The 26,816-nt window shown below is 35.9% G+C and overlaps 1 protein-coding gene across 3 annotated transcripts in view; it reads left to right on the top strand.

Annotated features, from left to right (window-relative positions):
* Window positions 1–26,816, top strand: part of PTGER3 (prostaglandin E receptor 3) — a 194,759-nt gene that overhangs the window by 21,708 nt on the left and 146,235 nt on the right. For all 3 annotated transcript variants that reach the window (XM_082686144.1, XM_082686146.1, XM_082686145.1), the window contains exon 2: window positions 12,510–12,689. In XM_082686144.1, coding sequence (XP_082542270.1) covers window positions 12,510–12,689 — 180 coding nt within the window. The remainder of the gene's footprint in view (window positions 1–12,509; window positions 12,690–26,816) is intronic.

The following is a 26,816-nucleotide window of genomic DNA, read 5'->3' as shown; positions in this document are numbered from 1 at the left end:
CTGGAATCCTATGTAACACTTTTTATAATAACAGAAATTTGACTTACTATAAACTGATAACAAATAGCTTTATTAAAGACTGTGATAATATGCATGTCTTATTTTGGTTTTGAGATATATTTCAAGAAAAATTGTTATTAAATACACAAAAATTCTTCCCTTCTTAGAGTGATAAGAGATGTACTTGAAGTCCATTAGTCCCTTAATTGAAGCTGTTATCCTGGCTAATTATAACAGAAACAACAACAACAACAAAAAGACCTGAATAGGGATAAATTTGTACATTAGATAAAAATTCTAGAATCCGGTACCCCCAAATGGGAGGGGGTACTCTTTGTACCATTCATTCGTTAATTCAAAAATATTTATAAATTTACAATGTAATATATTCTGTGCTAGGTGCTTCCTCAGATATACCTGAAAGGACCAAAATAGTCCCTAGTTTTCTAACAATGTTGATCTATGAAGAGAAACACATTAAAAGCAGCAACAATGTAAAAGGATAAGAGATGATAAAGGAAATAAAGAATTTGGGGAGTCTATATTAAAACTTACCCACTAGGTTTTTGGCAAGGGAAACACCAGATAAATTGACATTTCAAGTCAATTCAAGTCAACACAAAAAATAAGTTGGAATTAGTCAAGTAGAGAAGGGAATAATAGTTATAATAAGACTTAGGGGTCCACATTTGTAGAAGTTTAGAAGCAAGATGAACTTGTAAAGAAATCAGAGAAGTTCAAGGTGATTGGAATATAGATTTGAGGGTAAAGAGTGCTGAGAATTTAGGCCAGTGAGCTCAGCAGGGTGATGATTCTTGAATGCTCATTTAAAGGTTTCACTCGGGGCAATGAGAAGCTGTTGAAGAACTTTTCAAAATGGAATAACAGTAAAATTTTTATTTTAGGAGCATCCTTTGTAGGCAGCATGGAGGGGATCAGAATGGAGGGTCAAAAAATCATGTAGTGGACTATTGTGGTAGTTCAGACAAGAGATGGTGGTGGTCTGGGTTTAGGGTCCATGGGAATGGAGTTGAGAGAAATTATAGATTTAAAAATGTATTAGGAAGTTAATGGGAGGGAGACTTTGTGATTGATTAGACATGAGGACTATGGATAATGAGGTAGAATGGGGAGAGAAGTGTGCACATACAAGAGAAATGAATCGAGATGAATCAAGGATAAATCTTAGGCTTCTGTTTTAGAGAGCTGGGTTCACTGAAATTGGGAAGATTGGTAGAGAAGCAACTTTGAGGAAGATAATGTCAGTTTTGAGACTATTGAATTTGATGTGAGACATCTAGGCAGAACTCTGCTATAAGCAGCCAATTTAATCAGTCTGGAGCTCAGAGAAGAGGTATAGCCTATAGTGCAAAGATGGATTTTGAAGTCATTGGGGTAGAAGAGGTCACCCACTGAGTTTATGCAGAGAAAGAAGGGGAGGCAACCTTCCGTTATTTAAGATAGGACCCCAAAACGCCAACATTTTCAGGATGGGTAGAGAAACAGGATCCATAAAAAGACTGCAAAGGATCATCCAGAAAGGTAGCAGAGAAATTAGTAAGAAACTCAAGTCAAAATGGCACATTGAATATTTGGGAATATTTGGGAAATGGCAAGCTGTACCTTTGGCAACCTGGTTCTTAGGGAAGAGAATGTTTCTAGAAAGGCTTGTAAGTGTCTAGTGGATTTTGAAACCTTGTTGGTGGCCTTGGGAACAGTGCTTCTTAAGGATCTGTGGGCACTCAGGCCACACGGTAGTAGGTTTAAGAATAAATGTGAAGATAAGGAAGTAGACAACTCTTTTGAGAATTCAACTATAACTTGTGGAGCTTTATAGGTAGGGAGGTGAGATTTCTGCAGAAGATTTTATTTTCTCAAGGTAGGAGAAATTTAGATATGTTATTATGATACTTGGGAAGAGCCAAAGTTAAAGTTAAAAGAATGAGATAACTGAAAACAAATAAGTCCTTTGACATTCATGATGGATGAGATCCAGGGCACAGATAGAGTCTTAGGTAGATGGGACACCTCTTCTGTTTGAACAAGAGGCAAGGAGGAACAGATGCTAAACTTGGTGGTGAGAAGGTGAGAAGCTTCTAAGTAGTTTGTGAGGTGAAGGACAGTGGAGAATGGGTGAGATAGCTACTGTGGTGAATGGAAGAGAGAGAGAGAGGTGACTAGGGAACGAGACAAGGTTGGAAGGTTGGAGACCATGAATAGAGAGAGACCCCAACCTGCCCATAATCCCTGGTGTTCATCCCAAGTACAAGATGTGCCTATGAAGATCCTCCTCTGAGATCCAGTCCTCCCATAGCATAGCTCCAGAAGAGAGTGTCATTTTGACATGAGAACAGGTTAAATAAGAATTTATCGCATCGGGTTAGAACCACAGTCAGTCTGCACTGCTCACAGGCTGTGGCGCAGGAAGGGATTCCTTGGCATGTGGTGACTGTGCTATCCATGAACCACAGAAGCCAGTAATTGGCCACCAAACATCACATTCCCTTTAATAAGCCATAACGAACTGATGATTAAGTTAAATGTTTTGATCAGTTATAGAGTGTCAGACTGTTTGCCTATTGATTGTTAAATTATGCAAACATCGACTACCTAAGAATCCAACCAGACATGACCATATAATGGTTCCAGGGTGGATTGTGACACTAATATTTCGCCAATCAACTATTTCATATGTTTATTGTTTACATTGAAACTTCCAGCTACCCTGCATGTAATGCTTCTCTTGCAAGTGTGTAAGAACACATTTGTTGTGGTGAATTTGGAAAACAAAGAAAAATAGAGAAGAAAATAAAAATTGCCCTAATTCCCACCTGGAGATGTTTTTAAAATTGGATGATTCTATGTAATAAACTTTTTTATTTTTTACTCTCAACATCCTGAATATTTCTTCATGTTATTAAATATTTTTCAAAAATGTCATTTTAAATGGCACCATTGAAATACATATATATTATGCAAATCAGTGGTTGTCCTGTAATTTAAACTGTGCTCTGTGCCTTACTGTTGGCCTTTACAGTTTTCCTAATTTTCTTTTGAGGTGGATATCTGCACACAAAACAGCCCACATCTTCCATTGCTTCTTTAATCATTTAGCTACTCTTTAAAAAAATGTTTTTTGAGTATAGTTGACACACAATGTTACATTAGTTTCAGGTGTACAGCATAGTGATTGGACAAATTTATACGAGATGCTGTACTTACTACAAGTATAGCTACCATCTGTCAGCATACAACACCGTCATTGTCACTGACACTGTGGATCTCTGAGTCGGTGACAGGATTCAGCATGTTGGGTTTAAATGAAACTGTGTTTTGGCAGAAAAAAGAAAACTATCTTAAATTTAAATATTTGCAAGGATGAATGTTCTTTAAATCTTGATAAAGGCATATTTTCTGGACTTTTATAAAGGTGTAAAATGTAATAAAGTTCACCCTTCTGACATGTATGTCACAAAGCTCATTTATTTTCTATAATTCAAGGAATAAATACTTTTATATAGTATGTTTTGCCCTGCCCCTTTCAGCCAGAATTTGAATACTTAATTACTGATATTTTTTGACTGTTCTAATAGGAAGGTAGCTATGTAGGCATAACATATGTAATGAACTCTACTGAGCCATATCAAACAGAATTTACAATTTATACCACTTGATAGGAGATGGTAATTCTTATGTACTAAATAAAGTGGTGGCTGGCTACAGACTTCTTTACCATTTGGAGGTTCCCTCTGCAGTGATCGATTAATGGTTCTGCATTACCAAACATCCTGAAAGTTTAGATTTTTCTTTTGAGAAAATACACTCAATTAGGTAGAAATTTAAGGAAAGCAGACATGTAGAGAAAACATTCATTTCCTGGTATTCCTCAAGTATCCACTGGTCTATCCCTGAACGTCAGGGAATTCTTTTCTGGAAACATACGCAATAGAGCAGTAGCCTGGGGCTTGGGAAGAGACATGCTTTGTATATGGAAGACCTTAATCATTTTCATCTCATTTTCCTTTTTGCCACCACATTACTAGATGGAGAAGATATTCGGTAAGCGCGTATTAATCATGTTCTAGAGAAGGGAGAAATTAAGATCCAAAATTAGGTAACCCGTCCCCAGCCTCCATGCAGAGCTGAGTCAGATTAATGGTGGGTTTCTTGGTCAGTGTGTTTGCCAAAGTCAGCTACTTCTAAAAACATCTTCCCAAACGCTTTATGAATCTAGTCCCTTGTACTATTCATTTGCCCATTTTCTAAGTTTATAATTTTTCTTTCTCCTGTTTTCCAAAAGCTACATTTGGGGTTTTACTGAAGAGAAATATTGTCTTTTGTTTATACCTGTTACCTTTTCTTTCTGTAATTAAATCCTTATTCATTTTCCAACTTTGCCATGAACTAGATAAGAAAAAACTGAACCATAGAGGTACGTACCTACATATGTAAGAGGCCTTCTGGGCCAGCCCTTTTGTTTCCTTGTGAGTTTATTAAAGTATAGAGGGAAAGTGGCTTGCCGAAAATCACACATGGTGAAAGCAGTCACTGTTTTGAAAAATTTTATAAAATTACATAATAGCAAAGATGAAATAACATGATGTCTAGTAACAATTTTAATGTTTATGAGCTGTTTATTTTCATCTTTCAGATTAGATAAGGCAGAAATAGTTTCTGAAACAGTAGAGCATAGAACACTAAGATGATTTGGCAACTGGAGAACAGCATTGTAGGCAGGACTAGAAAGACAGCAATTATTTCTTAAATCTACAGTGAAGCTTCTTCCGATGATAGTCCTTCAAATTATGTAATTAAGTGGTTTAAAGGGCCCTGACTAGTTTCAGTGTATTATAATGTAGTACATTTATCAAATGATAGAGGGAATTTCCAGTAGAGCAGGTTCTTCTCCCTTAGCCTGACAACAGAGGATTATGAAAAACAAAACATCATAGATAAAAATTGGCTGTGAGGAAAGTTCTCTTACACATTTACATTAGGGATAAACTGGAAATGCCTAAAAGCTACAAAATGTAGCCTAACAACAAGTAAGCAATTTTATTCCCTCCCCCACAAGTTAATTTTTCTGGGTTTATTCATTTATCATCTTCAAAAGATATTTATGACCTATAACTCAAGGCATTTTTGAATTAAGAAGTGAACACCAAAGATCCTTAAAGGTGTAGTTATAAATCCTGCTGCAGTAAAACAAAGTCCAAATGCAGAATATTGAGAACTGTCTCCTTGGTTAGTGCTTTGCACATTTATAAGATCATTATCACTGGAAAAGAGAGAGAGAGCACTTTTTTTCCTTTAAGTGGGACAAAGTAGTTGCCCCTCACCCTGGGCAGGGTTCAAGAATTTAGGGGGAACAAATATAGTGTGTTCCTGGTTATCATGGGTACAAAAAGAACTTTCTATTCCTGCTGATAAGCAGGGAGAGGCAAGAGGCCTCGGAGAGTCACGTGGAGCCCTGGAGAAGACGCTGGCAGAAGAGGGGCATCTCAGGGCAACCAGAATTACTCTACCAATCCCTTGACCAGATCAGTATAAGAGGCTGGTCAGAAGGAGCGATCATGCAGAGTATTCAGGCATTTGCTGAAAAAGTCGGCTCTGTGCTGTCCAAGCACCCTGGTTTTTTTTGTCCTTTTCTCCTTGTGTAAGAAATTGAATTGGATTAATAGGAAAAATTATTTCTACTAGAAATCTACACATTTAAGTCAAAGGTTTTCTCTGGAAGTCTGAATGTCTGAAAAATATTTGCAAAAATTATAATCACTTTTTAGCTCCTTAAGGATTGGGATATCAACAGATGGATGCTAATTTGCATGTATGTTCCAGATTAGATGGATTTGGGAGTCTTACTTCCATCCCTGCTGCCATTTGGAAATGACAATATCATGCTTACTGCCACTAATTCTAGTTATTGTCATATTTCGCATCTCATGATTTCTGGGAAAAGCCTAGAGTGTCTCTCCCCAGGTGCCAGTTATTGCTTACAGAGCTTGGCTTCATAATTCCATAATCATTGCACTGTCCATAGTAAATATGGGAAATTACGGAGAACTGATCAATGTAAGGCATATGAAACCTATATTAGCCTAATAATAACTTAAAAGTAGTAGCCCTGGGTGCCTGGGTGGCTCAGTGGATTAAACCGCTGCCTTCGGCTCAGGTCATGATCTCAGGGTCCTGGGATCGAGTCCCGCATCGGGCTCTCTGCTCAGCGGGGAGCCTGCTTCCCTCTCTCTCTCTCTGCCTGCTTCTCTGTCTGCTTGTGATCTCTGTCTGTCAAATCAACAAATAAAATCTTTAAAAAAAAAAAAAAGTAGTAACCCCATAAAAGCTAATTTTAAAATAATCAAGAAGGAATGTGTGTGAAATGACTGAAACCCCATTTTAATTAGCAATTTTGTTAATTTTCCATATTATAAAAAGTTGTGGGATTATGGACATTGGGGAGGGTATGTGCTTTGGTGAGTGCTGTGAAGTGTGTAAACCTGGTGATTCACAGATCTGTACCCCTGGGGATAAAAATATATGTTTATAAAAAATAAAAAATTAAAAAAAAAAAGTTGGGGAATTTCAATACTTCATTTTGTTAAAAAAATGAAAATGTTATTTAAGTGAGTTTGTTGGTTTTTTTTTAAGTTTTTTTTCTGTTGGATGAGAAATATAGCATATCACAGGGGGAATCCAGAGGTTCAGTTTTGACATTTTTATTTTGTACTGTTTATTTGTAAGGGTAATTAACAAATTGTCAAGAAAGCATAAATCTCTGGAGATCTGTACCAAGAGAAATGTCAGTATGATAACTCTTTGTTTATTTGAAATTTTCATAGTAATCACTCACTCAGTGAGGACCTTTAGAAAAAAAATATGATCATTGTACATGAAGTATTTTATTTGGCATATCTGTCTTTATTTCATAGACTCTGTATAATTGAGTGCTTTTCCCAGGTTTATTTTTCCTTTAAAATATTTGTGCGAAGTAGGCCATGTGAGTACCAGAAATTTCAGCTCAGAAATATGAAGCAGGAATAATTTTGCATGTAACTTACAAAGGCTCTTTTGAAAATCAAAATGATCAAATGTGAATTTTATAGTCTGTTTTTGTTATGTCAATCTATTTTATTATCATGATATTATACAGTTTAGTAGCATAATTAAAATATCACATGTGGAACCCATAGCCCAAACAGTATTTCAACTTAATTAGTAGACATGCATACCTACTTCTCTTCTAAGGTATTCATGGGCTCTGCCCAGGAGACAGCCTAGGTGAAAAAACATGAGTGATCTAATCCATTTAAATCTGTACTAGTTTCTCTTGTAACTGAGGGTAGAGAGTACTGTGGGAATAGGAGATGGGGATAGTTCTATAAAACACAATAAAGCTTAAGAAGAGTAAAAAAACAAACAAAAAAAGATTTTATTTATTTGAGAGAGAGAAAGAGGGCATGCAAGTGGGAGGAGAAGCAGAGGAAGACAGAGAATCTCAAGCTGATTCCATGCTGAGCATGGAACCTGATGCAGGGCTCAATCTCATGACTCTGAGATCATGACCTGAGCAGAAATCAAGGGTCAGACACTTGACCGACTGAGCCACCCAGACAGCCCTAAATTAGTTTTTTTTCAATGATTCTAGACCAAGCCCAGAGCACTTCATGAAAGATGGTAGGAAGCTGAATATATTTAATTGTTGGATGAGGTGAGGGGATAAAAGAACAAATTACAACCTTTCTAATAGCTTATAAAAGGGAGAAAAAAGAATTGGTAGAGACATGCTTTTCTTAAAGGAACACTTTTGAAAATATGATTTTGTACCTTTTAATCAAACACTGAAATTTAATCGATGCTACTAGAACAACAGGGGTTCATTTTTACATGTTGCAAATTTAAAAATTGAGATTATTTAAATAGGAGTTAGGATTAAGCTTACTTTTACTTTATGTTTTAAAAAAAGTTTCCTGGGGCGCCTGGGTGGCTCAGTGGTTTGGGCTGCTGCCTTCGGCTCGGGTCATGATCTCAGGGTCCTGGGATCGAGCCCCGCATCGGGCTCTCTGCTCCGCAGGAAGCCTGCTTCCCATTCTCTCTCTCTCTCTCTCTCTGCCTGCCTCTCTGCCTACTTGTGATCTCTGTCTGTCAAATAAATAAATAAAATCTTAAAAAAATAAAAAAATAAAAAAAGTTTCCTAAGAAAGTGAGCAAAGTAAACAAGCTTACTGAGCTGTTGTATCTATGAGAGAGGTTAAATCATTTTCAGGCAAATTCCTCCCCATCCCCTCTCCACATCTTTTGAGAGTTCAATCTGTAGGTGTGTTAGTTTTCTACAGCAGTTCTCTTACAAATTAGTATCAGTTTAGTGGCTTAAAACAAGATCAATTCCTCTTGCAATTCTGTTAGAAGCCTGACATGAATCTCACTGGGTTAATCTCAAATTGTTCATGGGGCTGCATTCCTTTCTCCAGCCTCTGAGGGAGAATCGGAGACTTACTTCCTTACCTTTTTCAGTTTCTAGAAGCCATCTCCATTCCTTAACTCAATTCATGGCTCCCTTCCTCTATGTTAAAAACCTGCAACGCTGTATCTCTCTGACTCCCTCTTTCTTACCAGAGCTGGATAAAGTTCTCAGGTTTTAAGGATTTATGTGATTACATGGAGCCCACCCAGGTAATCCAGGAGAATCACAAGACCCTTACCATGAACCATATCTACAAAATCCTTTTTGTCACATGTGATAACATATTCACAGGTTCTAGGAACTGAGATGTCGATCTCTTTGACGGCCATCTGTGTACACACGGAGAGGTAGCACTCAGTTCACAGGACCGTGAGTCAGCATCAGAAGATACTGATGTAGATTGATTTTTTAAAAATTGGTGTATAATAATTTATACTTGTTAATGAAGGCAATTACCACCTTTAAATAAAACTTTCATTAATTGTTTGAAATGCTTTTATGTACATACAGTTTTAAAAATAATTTAATGATTCTTTAATGGTAAATTATTAATAGTAATAATTCCATTGCCTTCCACAAATCTGCATTTTCACATAATTTATTTATAATGACAATATAGCTTTATATATATGAACTATCTTATATTCTGTTTTCACCCAATTCTTATATATACAACTATACAAATAGGCCATATTTTATTAAGCTTTAATCTTGATGTTAGAGATTTATGTGTTTATAGTTTCTTATTAACATAGATAATGAAGCCAACTGAACATTGGCTTATTTATACAAGGGTTTTGCTTTTATTGAGTAAATCCCTTGGAAAAAATTGCTTTGAAAGAAATTTACAGAGTAAAAATATATGACTATCTGAAGGTTGTCTACATAGTCCCCTCTTTTTATTTGTTTGTAGAACCATAATTTTGTTCAGTTATTAGTTGGTAGGGTGGTTTAAGCCCCAGGGGATGAATTTGTCCTATAAGTAAAACCTGGAATTTTCTATGTCCTTTGCCAGTGATTGGTTTCAGAATTTGTGGGTCAAATTTGTCCAAAAAGATTAAGTTGAAATTTTTTTTAGCTAGTGAGGGTTTGGTTAGAGCTAGAATTTAGTTAGGATGCTGAATTTAGTTAGGATGTCTGTTATAGCTCTAGTTCAGATGAGTGGAGGAGCTGAACTAGAATGAGGTTGGAACAAGAGCAAAAGTCATTGAAGAGGGTGAGACAAAAGGAACATTCAAAGATAATTGACATATTGGGCCAGGATGGCTATAAAAGAAGCAAGTGCCATTGCTGGGATTGTGGGTTTGTGGTACAGCGTGTTTTGGATGTTCAGGGATGTTGACTTTATTTATTTATTTTTTATTTATTTTTTTTTTAAGATTTTTATTTATTTATCAGAGAGAGAGAGGGGGAGAGAGCGAGCACAGGCAGACAGAATGGCAGGCAGAGGCAGAGGGAGAAGCAGGCTCCCTGCTGAGCAAGGAGCCCGATGTGGGACTCGATCCCAGGACGCTGGGATCATGACCCGAGCCGAAGGCAGCTGCTTAACCAACTGAGCCACCCAGGTGTCCCGACTTTATTTATTTATTTATTTTTTTATAAACATATATTTTTATCCCCAGGGGTACAGGTCTGTGAAACACCAGGTTTACACACTTCACAGCACTCACCAAATCACATACCCTCCCCAATGTCCATAATCCCACCCCCTTCTCCCAAACCCCCTCCCCCCAGAAACCCTCAGTTTGTTTTGTGAGATTAAGAGTCACTTATGGTTTGTCTCCCTCCCAATCCCATCTTGTTTCATTTATTCTTCTTCTACCCACTTAAGCCCCCATGTTGCATCACCACTTCCTCATATCAGGGAGATCATATGATAGTTGTCTTTCTCTGCTTGACTTATTTCGCTAAGCATGATGCGCTCTAGTTCCATCCATGTTGTTGCAAATGGCAAGATTTCATTTCTTTTGATGGCTGCATACTATTCCATTGTGTATATATACCACATCTTCTTGATCCATTCATCTGTTGATGGACATCTAGGTTCTTTCCATAGTTTGGCTATTGTGGACATTGCTGCTATAAACATTCGGGTGCATGTGCCCCTTTGGATCACTACATTTGTATCTTTAGGGTAAATACCCAATAGTGCAATTGCTGGGTTTATTATTTTTTTAAAGATTTTATTTATTTATTTGACAGAGAGAGAGAGAGAGAGATCACAAGTAGGCAGAGAGGCAGGCAGAGGTGGGGGGAAGCAGGCTCCCTGTGGAGCAGAGAGCCCGATGTGGGGCTCAATCTCAGGACCCTGAGATCATGACCTGAGCCCAAGGCAGAGGCTTAACCCACTGAACCACCCAGGCGCCCCAGGGATGTTGACTTTAATTTGATGTCCTAAAGACAAGCATCCAAATATGTGTGGGCTTCAAGAGATACCTTGGGTTCAGTGGAATGTACTGTGAGGAACAAATGCAAGCCCCATATACAATTTTAAATTTTCCAGTAGTGGCACTTTTAAGAAGTAAAAAAAAAAAAAAAAAATAATAATAATAATAATAATAATAATAATACGGAAGCAATGTTGATTTTAATAGTGTATTGTATTTGATACAATATATCAAAAATCTTATCATTTCATTAGATAGTCATTATGTATTCCAACATCTCACTTTGTTCTGGCCACATTTCAAGGGCTTCATCGTCATGCACAATTAGAAAAATGAATTTAGGAGCCAGTTATAAAGTCAGTATCTTTCTTCGCTTGCAAATATGAACTTGTGTTTGGCTTCTTTCTGGGATTTTTGCTGTTGTGAGTAACACTGTAATGAACAGCCATATATAGAACTCCTGGTGCAGGAATTAAGGATGGTATATTCCTAGGTGCAGGACGGCTGGCAGGCAGCAGGTGAAATAGTGCTCACTTTATTCTCCAAGGTGGTTACTCCAGTTCACATGCCAGCCAGTGGTGTGGAAAAGAGTCCTTACTGCTCTACCCCCATACCAACATTTGGAAAAGTCTCCTTTCTTCATTTTTGTCAAACTAGTGGGTGTAAAATGGTTTCTTATTTCTTCACAATTTGCATTTTTCTGATTATTAATGAGCCTGAATACCTTTTGAGAAGTATGTGAACCTTCATTTGTCCTCGTCTATAGAAATTACAAATATTTATTCATTCAAATATAAATATACTTATATATGTTATATGCCATATATTCATATATGTTGTATTATATATTTATTCACAAATATTTAATTTTTGAGCACTGTCTATTACATATTGGTCTAGGTATAGAGACTATACTAGTAGGGGGGAAATAGTCTCATAACTTGCCTTCTAGGAGTTTAGTTCTAGTGTTGTGTATATCGTGAAGAGGAAGAGAAAAAAACAATAACAATAAAAAAAGGTGAAGCGGCGTATGTCAAGTGTTGTTAGTAAACCTCATTTAAGTCCGGTTCAGCCATTTTATGTCAGGACTTAACTTAGCTTCTGCAGTTGTAAAAAGGAGATGGTAATAATACCATCTTCATTGTTTATTCAATGCATATGAAGAACTTGACACAGCCCTGGCAAATTGTAAGACTCAGAAAATGCTAACAAGTATTATTTCCCCCCTTTTTGCTTCTCCTTTTTCCCTGTAATTTCTTCTCAGAACTTCTGAAGTTTAAGATTAAATATGTTTTGGTTTGTTGAAGTGTTGGCTTTCATCAGGGTGTCAACCTATTGGTACTTTCTGTGACAAGACAGATGAACTTAGCTAATTTTGAGATGTGTTTTTGGAATTTCAAGCTTCTTAAATCCCCAAAACCAAGAGCCTGAGAATGGGTACTTTTTAAAAAGCTACATCATGTCAAATGCCAAAAATGTGGGAAAATCTGTAAGAATGCCTTGTATTCATTCAGGGTTGTGTCCTATGAATATAAATTTTGCCTGAATTAATCATTTTAATCTAAAACCAAGTTACCGTAAACCATGTGCAAAGTGCTGTATAGAAGAGATGCATGTGACCTTGTTAATCTTTGGAACAATTACGTGTCCCTCTTTCTTAGATAATGATGTTGAAAATGATCTTCAATCAGACATCGGTTGAGCACTGCAAGACTCACACTGAAAAGCTGAAAGAATGCAACTTCTTCTTAATAGCTGTGCGCCTGGCTTCACTGAACCAGATCTTGGATCCCTGGGTTTATCTGCTGCTAAGAAAGATCCTTCTTCGAAAGTTTTGTCAGGTAGCCAATGCTGTCTCCAGCTGCTCTAATGATGGACAGAAAGGGCAGCCTATCTCGTTATCCAATGAAATAATACAGACAGGAGCATGAAAGAAAACACCTAATCAACTTGCATGTTCACAGCTTTTGGCAACAAAGTAGCCATAAACCTTACTGTGAATTTAGGCATCTCTAGCATGCCATTGTTTATGCATCGAAGGAGAATTTTGATATAAGGCTAAATGGTCTCAGAAGCCTAGATAATCCCCTATGTGCCAAAAGTGTTGAAACGCAAACAAAGGAAAATATATTATTAACAGTCTAGTGTTTTTGGGTCTCTGCCATGTGTAGCTGAATATGTGATTATTTATGGGATGAAAACATTTTTTGTTGTATAAATGATCTTGGTCTGTGGTGGGGGTGGAGTGGGGAAAGTTAATATTCCAGTGTACTGAGTACATGGGGGTCGGGGGGGCGGAATGCATAGATCATCAGAGATAGGCGGTAATTTGCCTTTGTCCAAAGACCTTGGATTTCTGTATTCTCTTTCTTTCTATCTCTCCATGTCACTCTTTTCCCCTTACATTTTTTAAAAAGTTGCATTAGGATAAGAAACATAAATGTATCCATAATATTCAGTGGTGTTGATGTAAATATTGCTCAATGCATAAATTATCTGCTGAACTTAACGAAGTTTAAGTTTTGGATGTGTTGGTAATTATGTTTACTCCTATATAAGAGCCAATTGCATTTATTTGAAATATGACAGGATTTATGACTATCCAAATCACTCTATGTTCTTCTTTTTGAATGTATTTTTCATTCTTAAAAGCCTGGGTAAGATTTATGAATCTGATCTGGAGAGTCAGGAAAGTGATTTTTCAAAATGCTATTTAAGAACTAATTTGAGAACTAAATACAGGTACTGTGGTTAGTTCTCTTCCCTGATTGTTCCACCAAAAGTATCCTCTAGTCTTCTGGATATTTAACTACTAACTCTAATTTCTATAGAGTTAATACTAACTCCGTTAAATATTTTGAAGTTTCCATAAAGAGTTTCTATAGTTTGGCCTATTTATAGAATTAGAAAATTAATAGTATTGGCCCCTCACAGCATTTTCTCTATTCTCTCTTCAAAGTAGCTCTGTATCTAAATATTTATTATTAATATGTTTTCTTACACTCTATGTGTGTACAAACCTTATAACTAAGCTAGGTATCTTTTTGACACAAGTAGATTATTACACTAAGTTTTGAGAGTTGCACTTAAAAAACAAACAAACAGAAAAACTTCCCCCCAAAACATAATCTTTTAAATGAGACCTACACAAAATGCTCTTTGTATCCTTTGGAGCATTCATTTTGCAAACTCATTAACATTTTCTCATGAAGATAGTAATCTACAGCTTGCCTTATTGCATTCCTAATTTTAAAAGTTTGAGATTTATTTTATATTTCTTTATAGTAACTACTTTTCCCCTCGTGTTTAGTAGGCATTTGAGGAATAGTTGATTTTAATAGGTACTACATATCTATTAGATTAATATATAAACCATCCAGGTCAGTTGGGAATAATCAATTTATTATTATTATTATGAATACCATGTCAAACTGAGTGGATAAACAAGGTCTGCTGAGAGTGTTTATGTAATTCATGATGGTTCCACTAATCTATGTTGTAGAAAAAAAAGATGATATAGAACCTAATACTAAAACCCTGTTATAAAATCTGTCTATGATATAGAATTGGATTATCCCACCAGTCACCTCATGAAGAATTAGACAAAGCTACCTCCTTTGTCCCAGGAAAAATGTGCACTTAAATGACCTTACAGAAAAGAGGCCTTCCCTCTTGAATCATCCTCTGGTCCTAGGTCATAATCTGATAGACACACACACACGGTATGGATTTAAGTGGTGCGAGTGGGACTGGGTTTTCCCTTCCAGCACCTAGTACAACACTTGAAATGTAGGAAGAGTTCAGCATTTATTCAATGAATGAATGAATGAATGGCTGCCAAAGCCAAGTGTGTCTTGGTAAGGTGCCTGCCATATGACTGAAGGGCCACATGCCATTATAGTCCATCATACTGATGAGGTGAACGCTCTCTGCTTCTTTAATTCAGAAAAATGAATTTACCTTCAAATGTGTAGTAACATATTACTGTACAACAAAGTGCTTTATCTGTATTAATAATTTAAGAGACTGATACTTCCAAATGGAGATGGAGATTACTGTCAAAGAAATACCACTTTTCCTCCAAGCGCAGAAATACATAAAGACAAAACAACCTGACACTTAGCCTTAAGTTCACAATAAATTTCTGCCCGTGATACGTGGCAGGAGTGGACACATCTGGCAGTTTTTCAACAAGGTTGAAAAGAAAGTGGAGAAGGAAAAATGATGTAAATGGAATGGGTTTTGTTATCAGGCCAGCCATTGGTTTGTCCAGGGAAAAGCTGATAAGAAATATAAGCCCCAAATGATTTCAACCTTTGGATGATAATTGAAATTAGATTTCAGAAATGTTGTACAGAGGCCCTAGATGTGGTCAGAAAGTGAACAGACATCTGAAGTCACTGCATTAAAAATCTGCTTCCAAGTTTAAGTTTATTGGCCTTTAAATTCTTCCTCATATACTTTGTTTATCTGTGTATCTGTCTGAGCAGGAAAAGAAGATGTGGGCATAAATTATGATGATTCTTAACTTGACAGTATTGATTTAAAAAAAAATTAAAGGCCTCGGAAACCACCTGGGAAGAAGTGAGGATAATGTAGAAATTAAGGTACAATCAACTACTGTAGATTGTACATAGCAGGGCTGATTTTCCAAATGATGAATTTATGCAGCTAAGCTGTCATAGACGAGGATGATGTGCTATATCCAATAAGAATATTTTATGTTTCAAGTACAATCGGTGCAGTGGATATCTCAAAACTACTTTAAATGTTTTATCTTAAGATTTATCAAAATTTGCCTAAGGCTGTATGCCAGGATATTTTTAAGTAGATCTGTTTAATCTTAACAGATTTAAATGACTATGAATCAAAAAGTGCACAAAAAGTGTACATTTATTTATTATATAAAAAATCTCTTGGCTGCGTTATAGAATAAAATTGTGGAAGCTCATGTAAAAGACCCTGGGACCATGCTGGCATAGAGTGATGGACCAACTAGAAACTCTCAAGACATAACTATCAAGACATAACTATTTTTCAAAGGTGGTCAATCTGTGACAATATTCTAATAATAGATTTTCCAGTGAATTAGATCTTTTATTCATTGATACTTTTTATCTGTTGGCTTTGAGTCCTAATTTGTGATTAGTTTCAATCTATCCGTGTCAGCAATCACTTAATGGTTCTTTTGTACTGGGATTAAATCAGAGACAGAAAGTAGAAAAATTTTTATTGTTCACAGTTTAAGCACATATATTCATATTTATGTTTAAATATTTAACCCCAAAAGCTGTTCTCAAAATAAACAGGATACCAGAAGATGAGTGACATAGAAAGATTGCAGAGTATTTATTCCTAAGAACATATTAAAAGCTTAATGTGGAAAATTAAAATTTCTATGATTTACCCATGTGAAAAGTTTAGACCATCACCCATGCCAAATCTTCAGAGATGTTTATTGACGGTTTTATGCTCACATACATCCCCAAATCGCTAAAACTGAGGTTTTAGTAAATGTGCAGAATTGGGCAATGAATAAGATTATATCATTTTAAAAAGGAGGACTATTTAACACTGTGGCTATATTTAGAGGACTGTTATCTGAATTTCAATAAAATTCTGATAAGAGATGGCATACATCTGTGATGTTTCCTAACATAGATTTTGATAGAGCCAATTTGAAAATCAACCTAAAACTCACATGCACATTTGTTAAAGAGTTGTAGCAGTTCGGTATTCTAAGACAACTAACTAGTGATTACATATGAAGCATGAAACAGAGAATTAGGGAAAATGTTAAAATTATAATTCTGTTAGATTGGAATCCTTTATATAGATACTGATTTCATAAGAAATTTCATATTAAGCTGAGTTACTCAAAAGATTTCAGTTTTATTAGGAATTCATATCTCTAGTTATCCAGTAAAATCTTTTACCTGTCTTCTTTGAATACCTTTTTTGGATTGAGCCACCTTGCATAAAACAGAAGAAAATAAAAAGAATAGTGCAGAGTGAACTTGTTCTCCAAGTGACAAAGGAAAAACTGAGACTATGCCCTTCTCAGAAAGACTTCCCCAAGTCTAGAGTTAAGGAATTATTATTTATTTTTTACAAGAAGATCAACAATTCATGTTAAAGTCAGATGGAAAGATATCCTCAAAACATGCTCCTTAACATTTTCTTTCTCACTTGTCCTTGTTCTCTACTCTTTTAAGGAACAATAGAGCACAGAATTTTTATTTTATATATTCTCTATTTTATAATTCCTAAAATAAAGATTCTATTTTAAAGGTTTATAATTTATACAAGTTGAATTTTAAACCATGACATAATGATACCATAAACTGAGTATATTTTGATTATCTGGAAAAACAGAATCAGATATATACCATCCATATTCATTTATATATCACTTACTTTCTTTATTGAGAATCAAAATTCTTTCATTTTCAAAATTTTAAGTCAATCAATTTAATATTATCAACAACCTAAATATTTACTGGATTACATATTTCTTCATTAGGAACGAGACTGTGGCCCCAAACCCCTTGCCTCCAACCTGTTTATTCATTTTCTCAACAAAGAGAAAGTAATAGAAATATTTACTGTTGGTGAAATTGGTATTGTTTTTAAGAGGATAGAGAACAGCTTCATATTTCTAGCATGCTTATGCCTTAATATATGAAACAGATCTAAGTCTGTTTTTTAGTAAGTCTGCTTTGACGGAACAATTTTATTATGGGAGTAAAGATAGAAAGGAAAGAGGTGATCATGAGGAACAAAATCAGATTTTTCCAAGTTTTTGAGCATTTGGAGATGATTCCACCCCTGAAGTCATTTTAAAAAGTGCAGCTCTTACAGTCTTTTGTCTATTGCTTTAGAAACAGAATATTTTGGCTTCTTAATTAAAGTGTATCAGATAGCTAGACAAAAAGTAGCCAATCACCAAACTTCAACAGTTATTTGAAAATGGTTTCTTTATTTTCTGTTTGTGTAGAGTCAAAGCGATAATGTTAAACACAGAAAAATGCATATGACTTACTGATACACTCCAGTGTTCTTTCAACTTTTGAAAATGTACTTAGGTCAAGTACGCAAAGGGAGGGGGTGTAGAGAACATAAAGAAAGACACGGAGGGAACCTTATACATTTGCAATTTGTTAAATTTCTTCATCCTTTTAGGCCCTTCCACAGAATCAAAGAGAGGAAGGCACCACGTTTATCTTTATCACGTGAATGTCAGTAGGAAAAAGCAAGGAGTGGCCAGTATTCTTTTCTGTAAGATCAGGTGTTAAGTTCACTCCAGTCATCACTGACTACTAAATTCTCTTCTTTCCATGTATATATGGAATTTGTATGAAATATTTTACTTTCTCCCTCTTCTCTTACCTAATGTGTATGGACAAATAGCATAAAGTTGAACATTTCTTTACACAAAAAAAGTTTAAAAGAGGCACTGATTATCTTCATCTGTTTACAATAATTTACATGGCATATTTAAGCAAGAACTGAAAACATTGACACTTTAATCAATAATGTAAAACTCAGCATAGAAAACGTATGTTTCTCCATCTTTCCTATTCAGCCTCCTATCCCTACACACTTGACTAAGTGGGAAGATAAACTTTTGTCATCTCCATGTAAAGTTTTTTTGGAGTTATCCCCACCATAGGTAAACACCTCTTCCAGTATATTTTAAATGCTAGCCTTCAGGATTGTGGAGACAAAGAATAAAAGAGACTGAAAACTACATCAAAATTTTGATGGCATTCAAGTCATAGCTAGTCTGTGTACTTAATAAATGTGTGTTTTTCATGTTGTGTTTGTCAATGGAAAATAAAGTTGAATGTTCTGAAATGTTCCTGTCTTTTTTTCCTGATGCCAACCCATGTCAGGAATATTTTTTGAAATTGTGTTAAATATATTTTTGAAATCCTATTTGACACGCTTTGTCAAATAACAGCACAATGTAATATGCAGCAGCATTATGCTAACTTAATGATAATACCAATTTGTTTTACATTCTATAAGTGTGTACAGTACAAATTATCACTGATTTGCTGTAGATCTGAGGTGCCCTTTTCCTATTTTCAAAGTGATATCTATTCATGTTATAATCCCAGATTTTTTGTTATTAATACGAAAGCACATTTATAAATCATTCTCAATTTAGTTCATCCTCTCATTTGTGGACTCTAGTATAATCTATAGACAGCCAACCAAAGAATCGTCCTTGCTTGTAGTCAGACCCTTTGATAGATTTTTACCGGGGTATTTGTGTGAGCTCATTACTATCAGAGACACCCTTTGGACTTACCCAATACTCTCTTCTATGTGCTCATTCAGCTCAATCTACCTCTTCCTTATTTAGTGAAAGGAGATGTTCTATAGAATATATGCTGCTAGGCCAACCTCAACAAAAGTAGCGCACCAGGCTTCTTCCTCCTAAGAAAAGGTAATTAGGGAGAGCTCTGACTGTTCCTTCTCCCATGGGGCTCCTAGGCTCCCAACCAGATTTTATGATCTCTATAGTCTTTGCCCTGTTGCATCAGATAAACGTCATAATGATAGCTTCTGGTAGACCAGAAATGTCACCACGATATTTTTGAACCTACATACCATAAAATGAGACACTGCCCAGTTTCAGGTCCTTGAAGGACATGGGTTCAGACAGCGTTAGATATTCTTGGGGTGTTGTGCCCACCGATACCACTTTGCTCACCCACACCAGTTCTGAGCAAATCCAATTTGGAGGTTGGGTACTCAGAATCCAACCCAGTCCTCCAGGCTTGTTCTTTCCTTCAACATGTATTTGTTGTTGTACCTATGATGTGCCAAGCATTCCGGCAGGTGTTAAGACACAAAGATTTTTTTTTCCTAAAAACTCAGCTGTCAATGAATGTATAATCTTGTAGGGAATAGGAAAGAATTTGATCAGAGCTTCTATTAGAGAAAGCATATAGGAGAGGTGAAACTAAAATAGGAAATCATTTCCTGTAGAAGATGGCCGTTAACCTGCATTTTGGAGAAAGGAATGGGTGTTATTTGGGAAGGGGAGGGCATTTTAGGATACCTTTTCAGTTTATTGTCCCAAATTATCATTTCCAGGGGATTCAAGGAAACTAACTTCTAGTGGCCCTGTGAGAAGTATAGGTCTAAATAAGCATATATCTATAACCTCTCAGAATGGGACAAAGTGGTACGGCCTTGGGGCAGGATTTCTCCACCTCAGCCCTCTGGGCATACTGGGTCAAATAATTCTTTGTTATGGGGCTGCCCTGTGCATTGTAGGCTGTTTAATAATATCTCCAGCCTCTATCCACTAGATGAGAGCAATACTTTGCTAGCATGATGATCAGAAAAATGTCCCTAGCCATTGCAAAATATATTATGGGGGACCTAACTGCTCTCAGGTGAGAACACTGCCTTAAGGCAAAGGCAAGGGCAAGGGCCATGGCCATTGCAAGGGTGTAAGTGTCTGAGGGTTTGCAGGCCAAGGCCATCTGTGAGATCTTGGATCTGAAAGACACCATTCTGGCATTTCCTGAAGCAGCAGGCGCTAGAATGTCAGTTTGTGTATGACTGCACAAAAATGTGGTGTTACCACTACAACAATACCCGGATCATCACAGGCCCTGATCCACTTCCGTAATCACATAAACCTATTCACAAAAGAGGAGGTATAGTTTCTAAGAAAGTATCACCTTTCTATTGATGTCTCCAATCCCTATTTTGTTCTTGATAAGAGGCCGTGGGGTTATATGTCTCTCAAGCGGATATATAAAGGTAATGAGTCCATTTCTCCCAGGATCTTTAAAAATCTGTTATAATTCCTCTTAAGTTCACGTTTCCAGACAGGTGCCTTAGGAGGAGAGAACTAATTTACCAAGCTCTGCCTTTTATGGGATTTTGGCCTATTTGGTCAGTGTTACAGAACTGCAACAGCTTTATTTAATCTGAAAGATGATTTTTATCAAAAAGCAGTCCAACTCTGGGCAAATGTCTCTTTATTGGCCTGTGTTTCTCTGAGCTCATGCCAGTGGTTCAGTACCTCAAGTACGGAGCTATTACCACACATTTTGAAGCCAAAGTTCAACTCAGATCTCTGTAACGAACCCTTAAGCTTCTGGTTTGTACAGAATGGGAAGCTGAAAAATTAAACCCCAAATCTGACCCCGCAAAATTAGAACAAGAATACTTATTAATCTACTGTATATTTCTGAGGCCAAGTAAGAAGATCTATGGATAATCAGTATTTATGCCTAACATTCTTAAGCAGTTTTTAAAAGAAGGCTTTGAATATAATATACAAAGTTGCTTGAATTTAATTTTGACAAGAACATGGGAAGAACATAATTCTGAAACAAGTTGCACAAATTGTGGTCTTTTCAAATTAGATTTAACTAGAATATACCTGATAGAACACTGACTTTTGATCACTTTGGGAATCAGAGCCCACCTCACCCCCACCCCAGTAATCAGATGAAAGATATGGATCCCCTCCTCACAAAAAGCACAGACATTTCCTACAGAGTGTCAGAGACTGTACAGCCCTCCTGAATTCTGTCTGTGGATGTCTTGGAAATTTTTGGACATGGGTTAGGAATTCTCACTGTGAGAGAGTCTTTATGATTCAAGGAATCTCACAGCTTTCCATGTTTGGTTAGAAAGCCAAAATCTAAAACTGGAGTTGTCAGCCTAATTGCTTCCTTGTGAATGCCAAAATTCCCTGATATCTCATTATATGACCACAACATAATCAGGGATAGAATTATTAAAAGAAGAGCTGCAATCATTAAAAAAAAAATGCCATCACATGGAGAAAAGAAAATAAGACAATCCAACCAGAAGAGGGGAAGCATAGGCTACTCACTAAAAACAGGTCGAAAGTAAAAGTACTATTTTTTTAAAATTACAAGTAATTCAGTGATGCATTTGCCTTACAACAAAGAGCTTGTTTCAGTTTTCACTTGTGCTAACCCAGCAAGAGAGATTTAAAAAAAAGCTATTTAAAAGTCAATTAAAAAAAAAATCACACCACTTGAAAAATACAATGCCCTACACACACAAAAAACCAAATGATTAGAATGTAACTTTCTGTTAAGTAACTTTGTTATGTTACATGTATACAGATACATACAAATTTACACTTCTGCATGTTCTGCATTGCAGTTTAGAAGGAAGACAGCAAGGATGACTTTACTGATTGATCCTTTCAGTGAGAATGCAAGGCTTACACTTACAGATCTTCTTACAAATGTAAAATTAATGATGCTTTAGGCCAACACTTAAAGCTATTAGTAAAATGCTGTATTGATGTTTACAGTTTGTGTTTCTCTACAGGGAAAAGTCTGGAGCAATTAATGACATTTATCTTTGCATTTTTCTAGCCTTTTTGAGGAAGATGGAAATGAGATTTTAAAACACTGAATATTTGTCTATTGGAAACAACTCTTTGATACCAAACCATCCTATTTTCTAGATGTGTGTACATGAATTGGACAGCTATATGAGGTGTGCATAAAATTGCAAGTCGATTTCCATGAGTCAGTGGTTTGGAGTCTTCTCCTTTAGCAGATCCATGAAAAGCCATTTTTAGAGAAAAAGCCATTTGTTTTTATTTTCAACATTCCTTGTTGATTTAAACTTTTTTTTTTTTTTTTTTTTTGGCTGAGCGTTTTCAAGAATTGTGGTGAAAAATTAATTTGTAGTTCTTTCGGAATAACTTTTAGAGAAATGATATTGATATTTCATATAGAGATATGACATTTAAAATGATTTTTTAAAACATGATATGTTAGTCACTGTACAGTACATCATTAGTTTTTGATGCAGTGTTCGATGATTCATTGTTTGCATGTAACTCTCAGTGCTCCGTGCAATATGTGCCCTCCTTAATACCTATCACCTGGCTAACCCATCCTCCCACCCCCCTTCCTTCTAAAACCCTTGGATTGTCTCTTGAAGTCCATAGTCTCTCATGGTTCATCTCTTCCTCTGGTTTTCCCTGCTTCATTTTTCCCTTCCTTCTCCTAATGTCCTCCATGCTATTCTTTATGTTCCACAAATAAGTGAAACCATATGATGATTGACTTTTCCTGCTTGGCTTATTTCACTCAGCATCATCTCCAGTTCTGTCTGTATTGATGGAAATGTTGGGTTTTCATTCTTTCTGATGACTGAGTCATGTTCTATTGTGTATATGGACCACATAATCTTTATCCATTTGTCTGTTGAAGGGGATTTTGCCTCCTTCCACAGTTTGACTATCATGAACATTCCTGCTATGAACATTGGGGTGCATGTGGCCCTTCTTTTAACTATATTCTGTATCTTTCAGGTAAATACCCAGTAGTGCAATTGCTGGGTCATAGGGTAGCTCTATTTTTAACTTTTTGAGGAACCTCCACACTGTTGGAGTGACTGCACCAACTTGCATTCCCACCAACAGTCTAAGAGAGTTCCCCTGTCTCCACAACATTTCCAACATTTGTTGTTTCTTGCTTTGTCAATTTTTACCATTTTAACTGGTATGAGGTCGTATCTCAATGTGGTTTTGATTTGAATTTCTCCAAAGGCTAATGATGTTGAACAACTATTCCTACACTCTGAAAAGTTTTAATCAGGATGGATGCTGTATATTGTCAAATGCTTTCTTTGCACCAAATGAGAGGACCATGTGGTTCTTCTTTCTCCTCATTAATATGTTCTAGCACATTGATTTATTTGTGAATGTTAAACCACCCTTGCATCCCAGGGATAAATCCTACCTGGTCCGGATGGATAATCCTTCAATGTACCGTTGGATTCTATTAGCTAGGATCTCATTGAGAATTTTGGCATCCATATTCTTCAGGGATATTGGTCTGAAATTCTCCTTTTTGATGGGGTTTTTGCCTGGTTTTGGGGTCAAGGTAAGGCTGGCCTCATAGAATGAGTCTGGAAGATTTCCTTCTGTTTCTATTTTTTGAAACAGCTTCAGGAGAACTGGTGTTATTTCTTCTTTGAATGTTTGGTAGAATTCCGTAGGAAATCCATCAGGTCCTGGACTTTTGTTTTTTGGGAGGTTTTTGATCACTACTTAATCTAGTTACTGGTTATTGGTCTATTCAGGTTGTTAGTTTCTTCCTGTTTCAGTCTTGGTAGTTTATAGGTTTCCAGGAAGGCATTCATTTCTTCCAAGTTGCTTAATTTATTGGCATATAGTTGTTGATAATAGTTTCTGATAATTATTTCTATTTCCTTCATGTTAGTTGTGATCTCTCCCTTTCATTCATAATTTTATTAATTTGGGCCCTTTCTCTTTTCTTTTGGATAAGTCTGGCCAGTGGTTTATCAATCTTATCAATTCTTTCAAAAAAAACAGTTTCTAGGTTGATCTATTCTACTGTATTTCTGGTTTCTAATTCATTGATCCATGCTTGAATCTTATTTCTCTTCTCACACATGGCTTAGGCATGTATGAGGCTTGTTTTTTGTTTTTTTTCCCAGTTGTTTAAGATGTAAAGTTAGTTGGTGAATTCAGGATTTTCCTTTTTTTTTTTTTTTTTTTTTGAGTGAGGCTGATGATTGATTTATTACCAAGCTCTGATGAGGAGCCACTGCTTTAAATGTTGCACAGCCCTAATTAGATATTCTTGGCCCTTATCCTTATCTCAGATTTTCTCCTTACCATGACAATTTTGAATATTTCTGTTATTATACCTTCAACATAATTTTCATTGATAGCTTAAATAATTTATTTGTTAATTTGATTAATTAATATTGACCACTACTAAGATATTATATGTTTAATTTAAAATATTTTAAAATATTTTAAAAATGAAATTATTTCATTAAAATGCTCTATAAAATTTTTTGGGTCATAATGAAAGAGAAACATTTCTAATATTGGGAAAGGAGTCAGAACACTTACGTCCAATTATCTGATTTGCTATTCACTGGTTATCTGTCCTTGACAATTCAGTAAACCACTCAGGAAACCAATAATTTTCTCATCAGCACAAAATCGTTAGGATTAAATAAGACAACGAAGATAAGGACACTTTTGGAAGCGCTATACAAGTAGTTGATGGTTAATTTATTTTATTATGTTCATTGATGGAACAGCATTAAAAATTAATTATAATATTTCATCTTAAGCAACTATTGCACAGTCTTGCTAATTTAGTATTAGGGATTCAGCAGAACACCCAAGTGATATTAAAAAACTGGTTCTGGTCCCACATAGGGTGTGTGTGTTTAAGAAAGATACAGTAGCTTCTTTTAAATTTAGTTGCCTTATCTGTACCATCAGGGTTGGTCTATCTGTGTGATATCTTCTAACTGAAAAACGTGATTCTCCTGTCTCTCTGGAATGTCATACAGCTAATCTTGTCAACTAAACACAGAGAAGTTCTTTTCTTTTGAACCTTGAAAAACAACTCATAGAAAACCTCTAGGAGACACAGATAGCAGTCCCATAAAATGTTTGTTTCTTTTTTCTCTAAAAAGAATTTTTAAGGTTCTTGTTCCCCCTCTCCTTTGAGATTGTTCTCTTTTCTCAACCAGATCTCAAGATCCTTGAATACAGAGACCATGTCTTCTTCTCGTTAAGGTATTTTGCCTGCTTTCCCCTTACTCCTCATCCAAACTACCAAATCCTAGTTCTTGTTGTTAAATGTGATGGATCTTATTTGCTTCTTTATTTTGGCTTAGTAAATATCACAAAGATTAGGACATGTAGATTTTCATACATTTGGGTTTATCACTATGTATGTGTGTGTGTATGTCTGTGTATGTGATGTCTGTTTTATCTCAAAAATTTTTTTAAAAATTTTATTACGTTTTTTATTTTAATTCCATTGTAATTAACATAAAGTGTTAGTTTCTGGTGTACAACGTAGTGATTCAGCACTTCTACACATTACTCAGTGCTCACCTAAGTATACTCTTTAATCCCATCACCTGTTTCACCCATCCCCCCATATCCTCCCCTCTGGTAACCATCGATTTATTCTCTATAGTTAAGGATCTGTTTCTTGATTTGTCTCTCTTCTTTTTTTCCTTTGTTTTTGTTTTCATTTTTTCTTTTTGTTTCCACATACGATGTTTGTTTTTCTCTGACTTATTTTATTTATCATTATTTCTAGCTCCACCCATATTGTTGCAAATGGATGGCAAGATTTCTTTTTTTTTTTTTTTAATGGCTGAGTAATACACCGTTGTATATCTAGACCATATCTTCTTTATCCATTCCTCTGTCAATGGACACTTGGACTGCTTCCATAATTAGGTTATTATAAGTAATGTTGCAATAAACATAGCAGTGCATATATCCTTCTGAATTTGTGTTTTATATTCTTCAGGTAAATATATAGTGGTGGAATTACTGGATCATATGATAATTCTATTTCTAATTTTTTGAGGAACCTCCATCCTGTTTTCCATGGTGACTGTACCAGTTTGCATTCCCACCAATGGTGCATGAGGGTTCATTTTTTGCCACATCCTCCCCAAACACCTATGTCTTATGTTGTTGATTTTAGCCATTCTGATAGGAGTGAAGTGGTATCTTCACTGTAGTTTTGATTTGTCTTTCTCTGATGATGAGTGACATTAAGCATCATTTCACATGTCTATTGGCCATCTGTAGGTCTTCTTTGGAGAAATATTATGTTCATGTCTTCTGTCCACTTTTTCAACTGGATTATTTGGTTTTTGGGTGTTGAAATATGTGCTTCTTTCCTCAAATACATTTTATTTTATTTTTTTTTTTTTCTTTCTTTTTTTTTTTTTTTTGAGGAAGTGGTGATGCAACATGGAGGCTTAAGTGGGTAGGAGAAGAATAAATGAAACAAGATGGGATTGGGAGGGAGACAAACCATTATTTTTTAATCACAATGTTACATGCATCCCTTTAAAAAGGTCACACAGTGTAAAAAGGCCCTGTTCTCAGTCTAGCCCTACTCCCAGCACTCTGCTACACT

Source organism: Mustela nivalis (genome assembly GCF_964662115.1).
Source record: "Mustela nivalis genome assembly, chromosome: 10".
Classification (NCBI taxonomy): domain Eukaryota; kingdom Metazoa; phylum Chordata; class Mammalia; order Carnivora; family Mustelidae; genus Mustela; species Mustela nivalis.
Note: the sequence above shows the minus strand (reverse complement) of the source record. Positions and strands in the feature narration are given on the sequence as shown.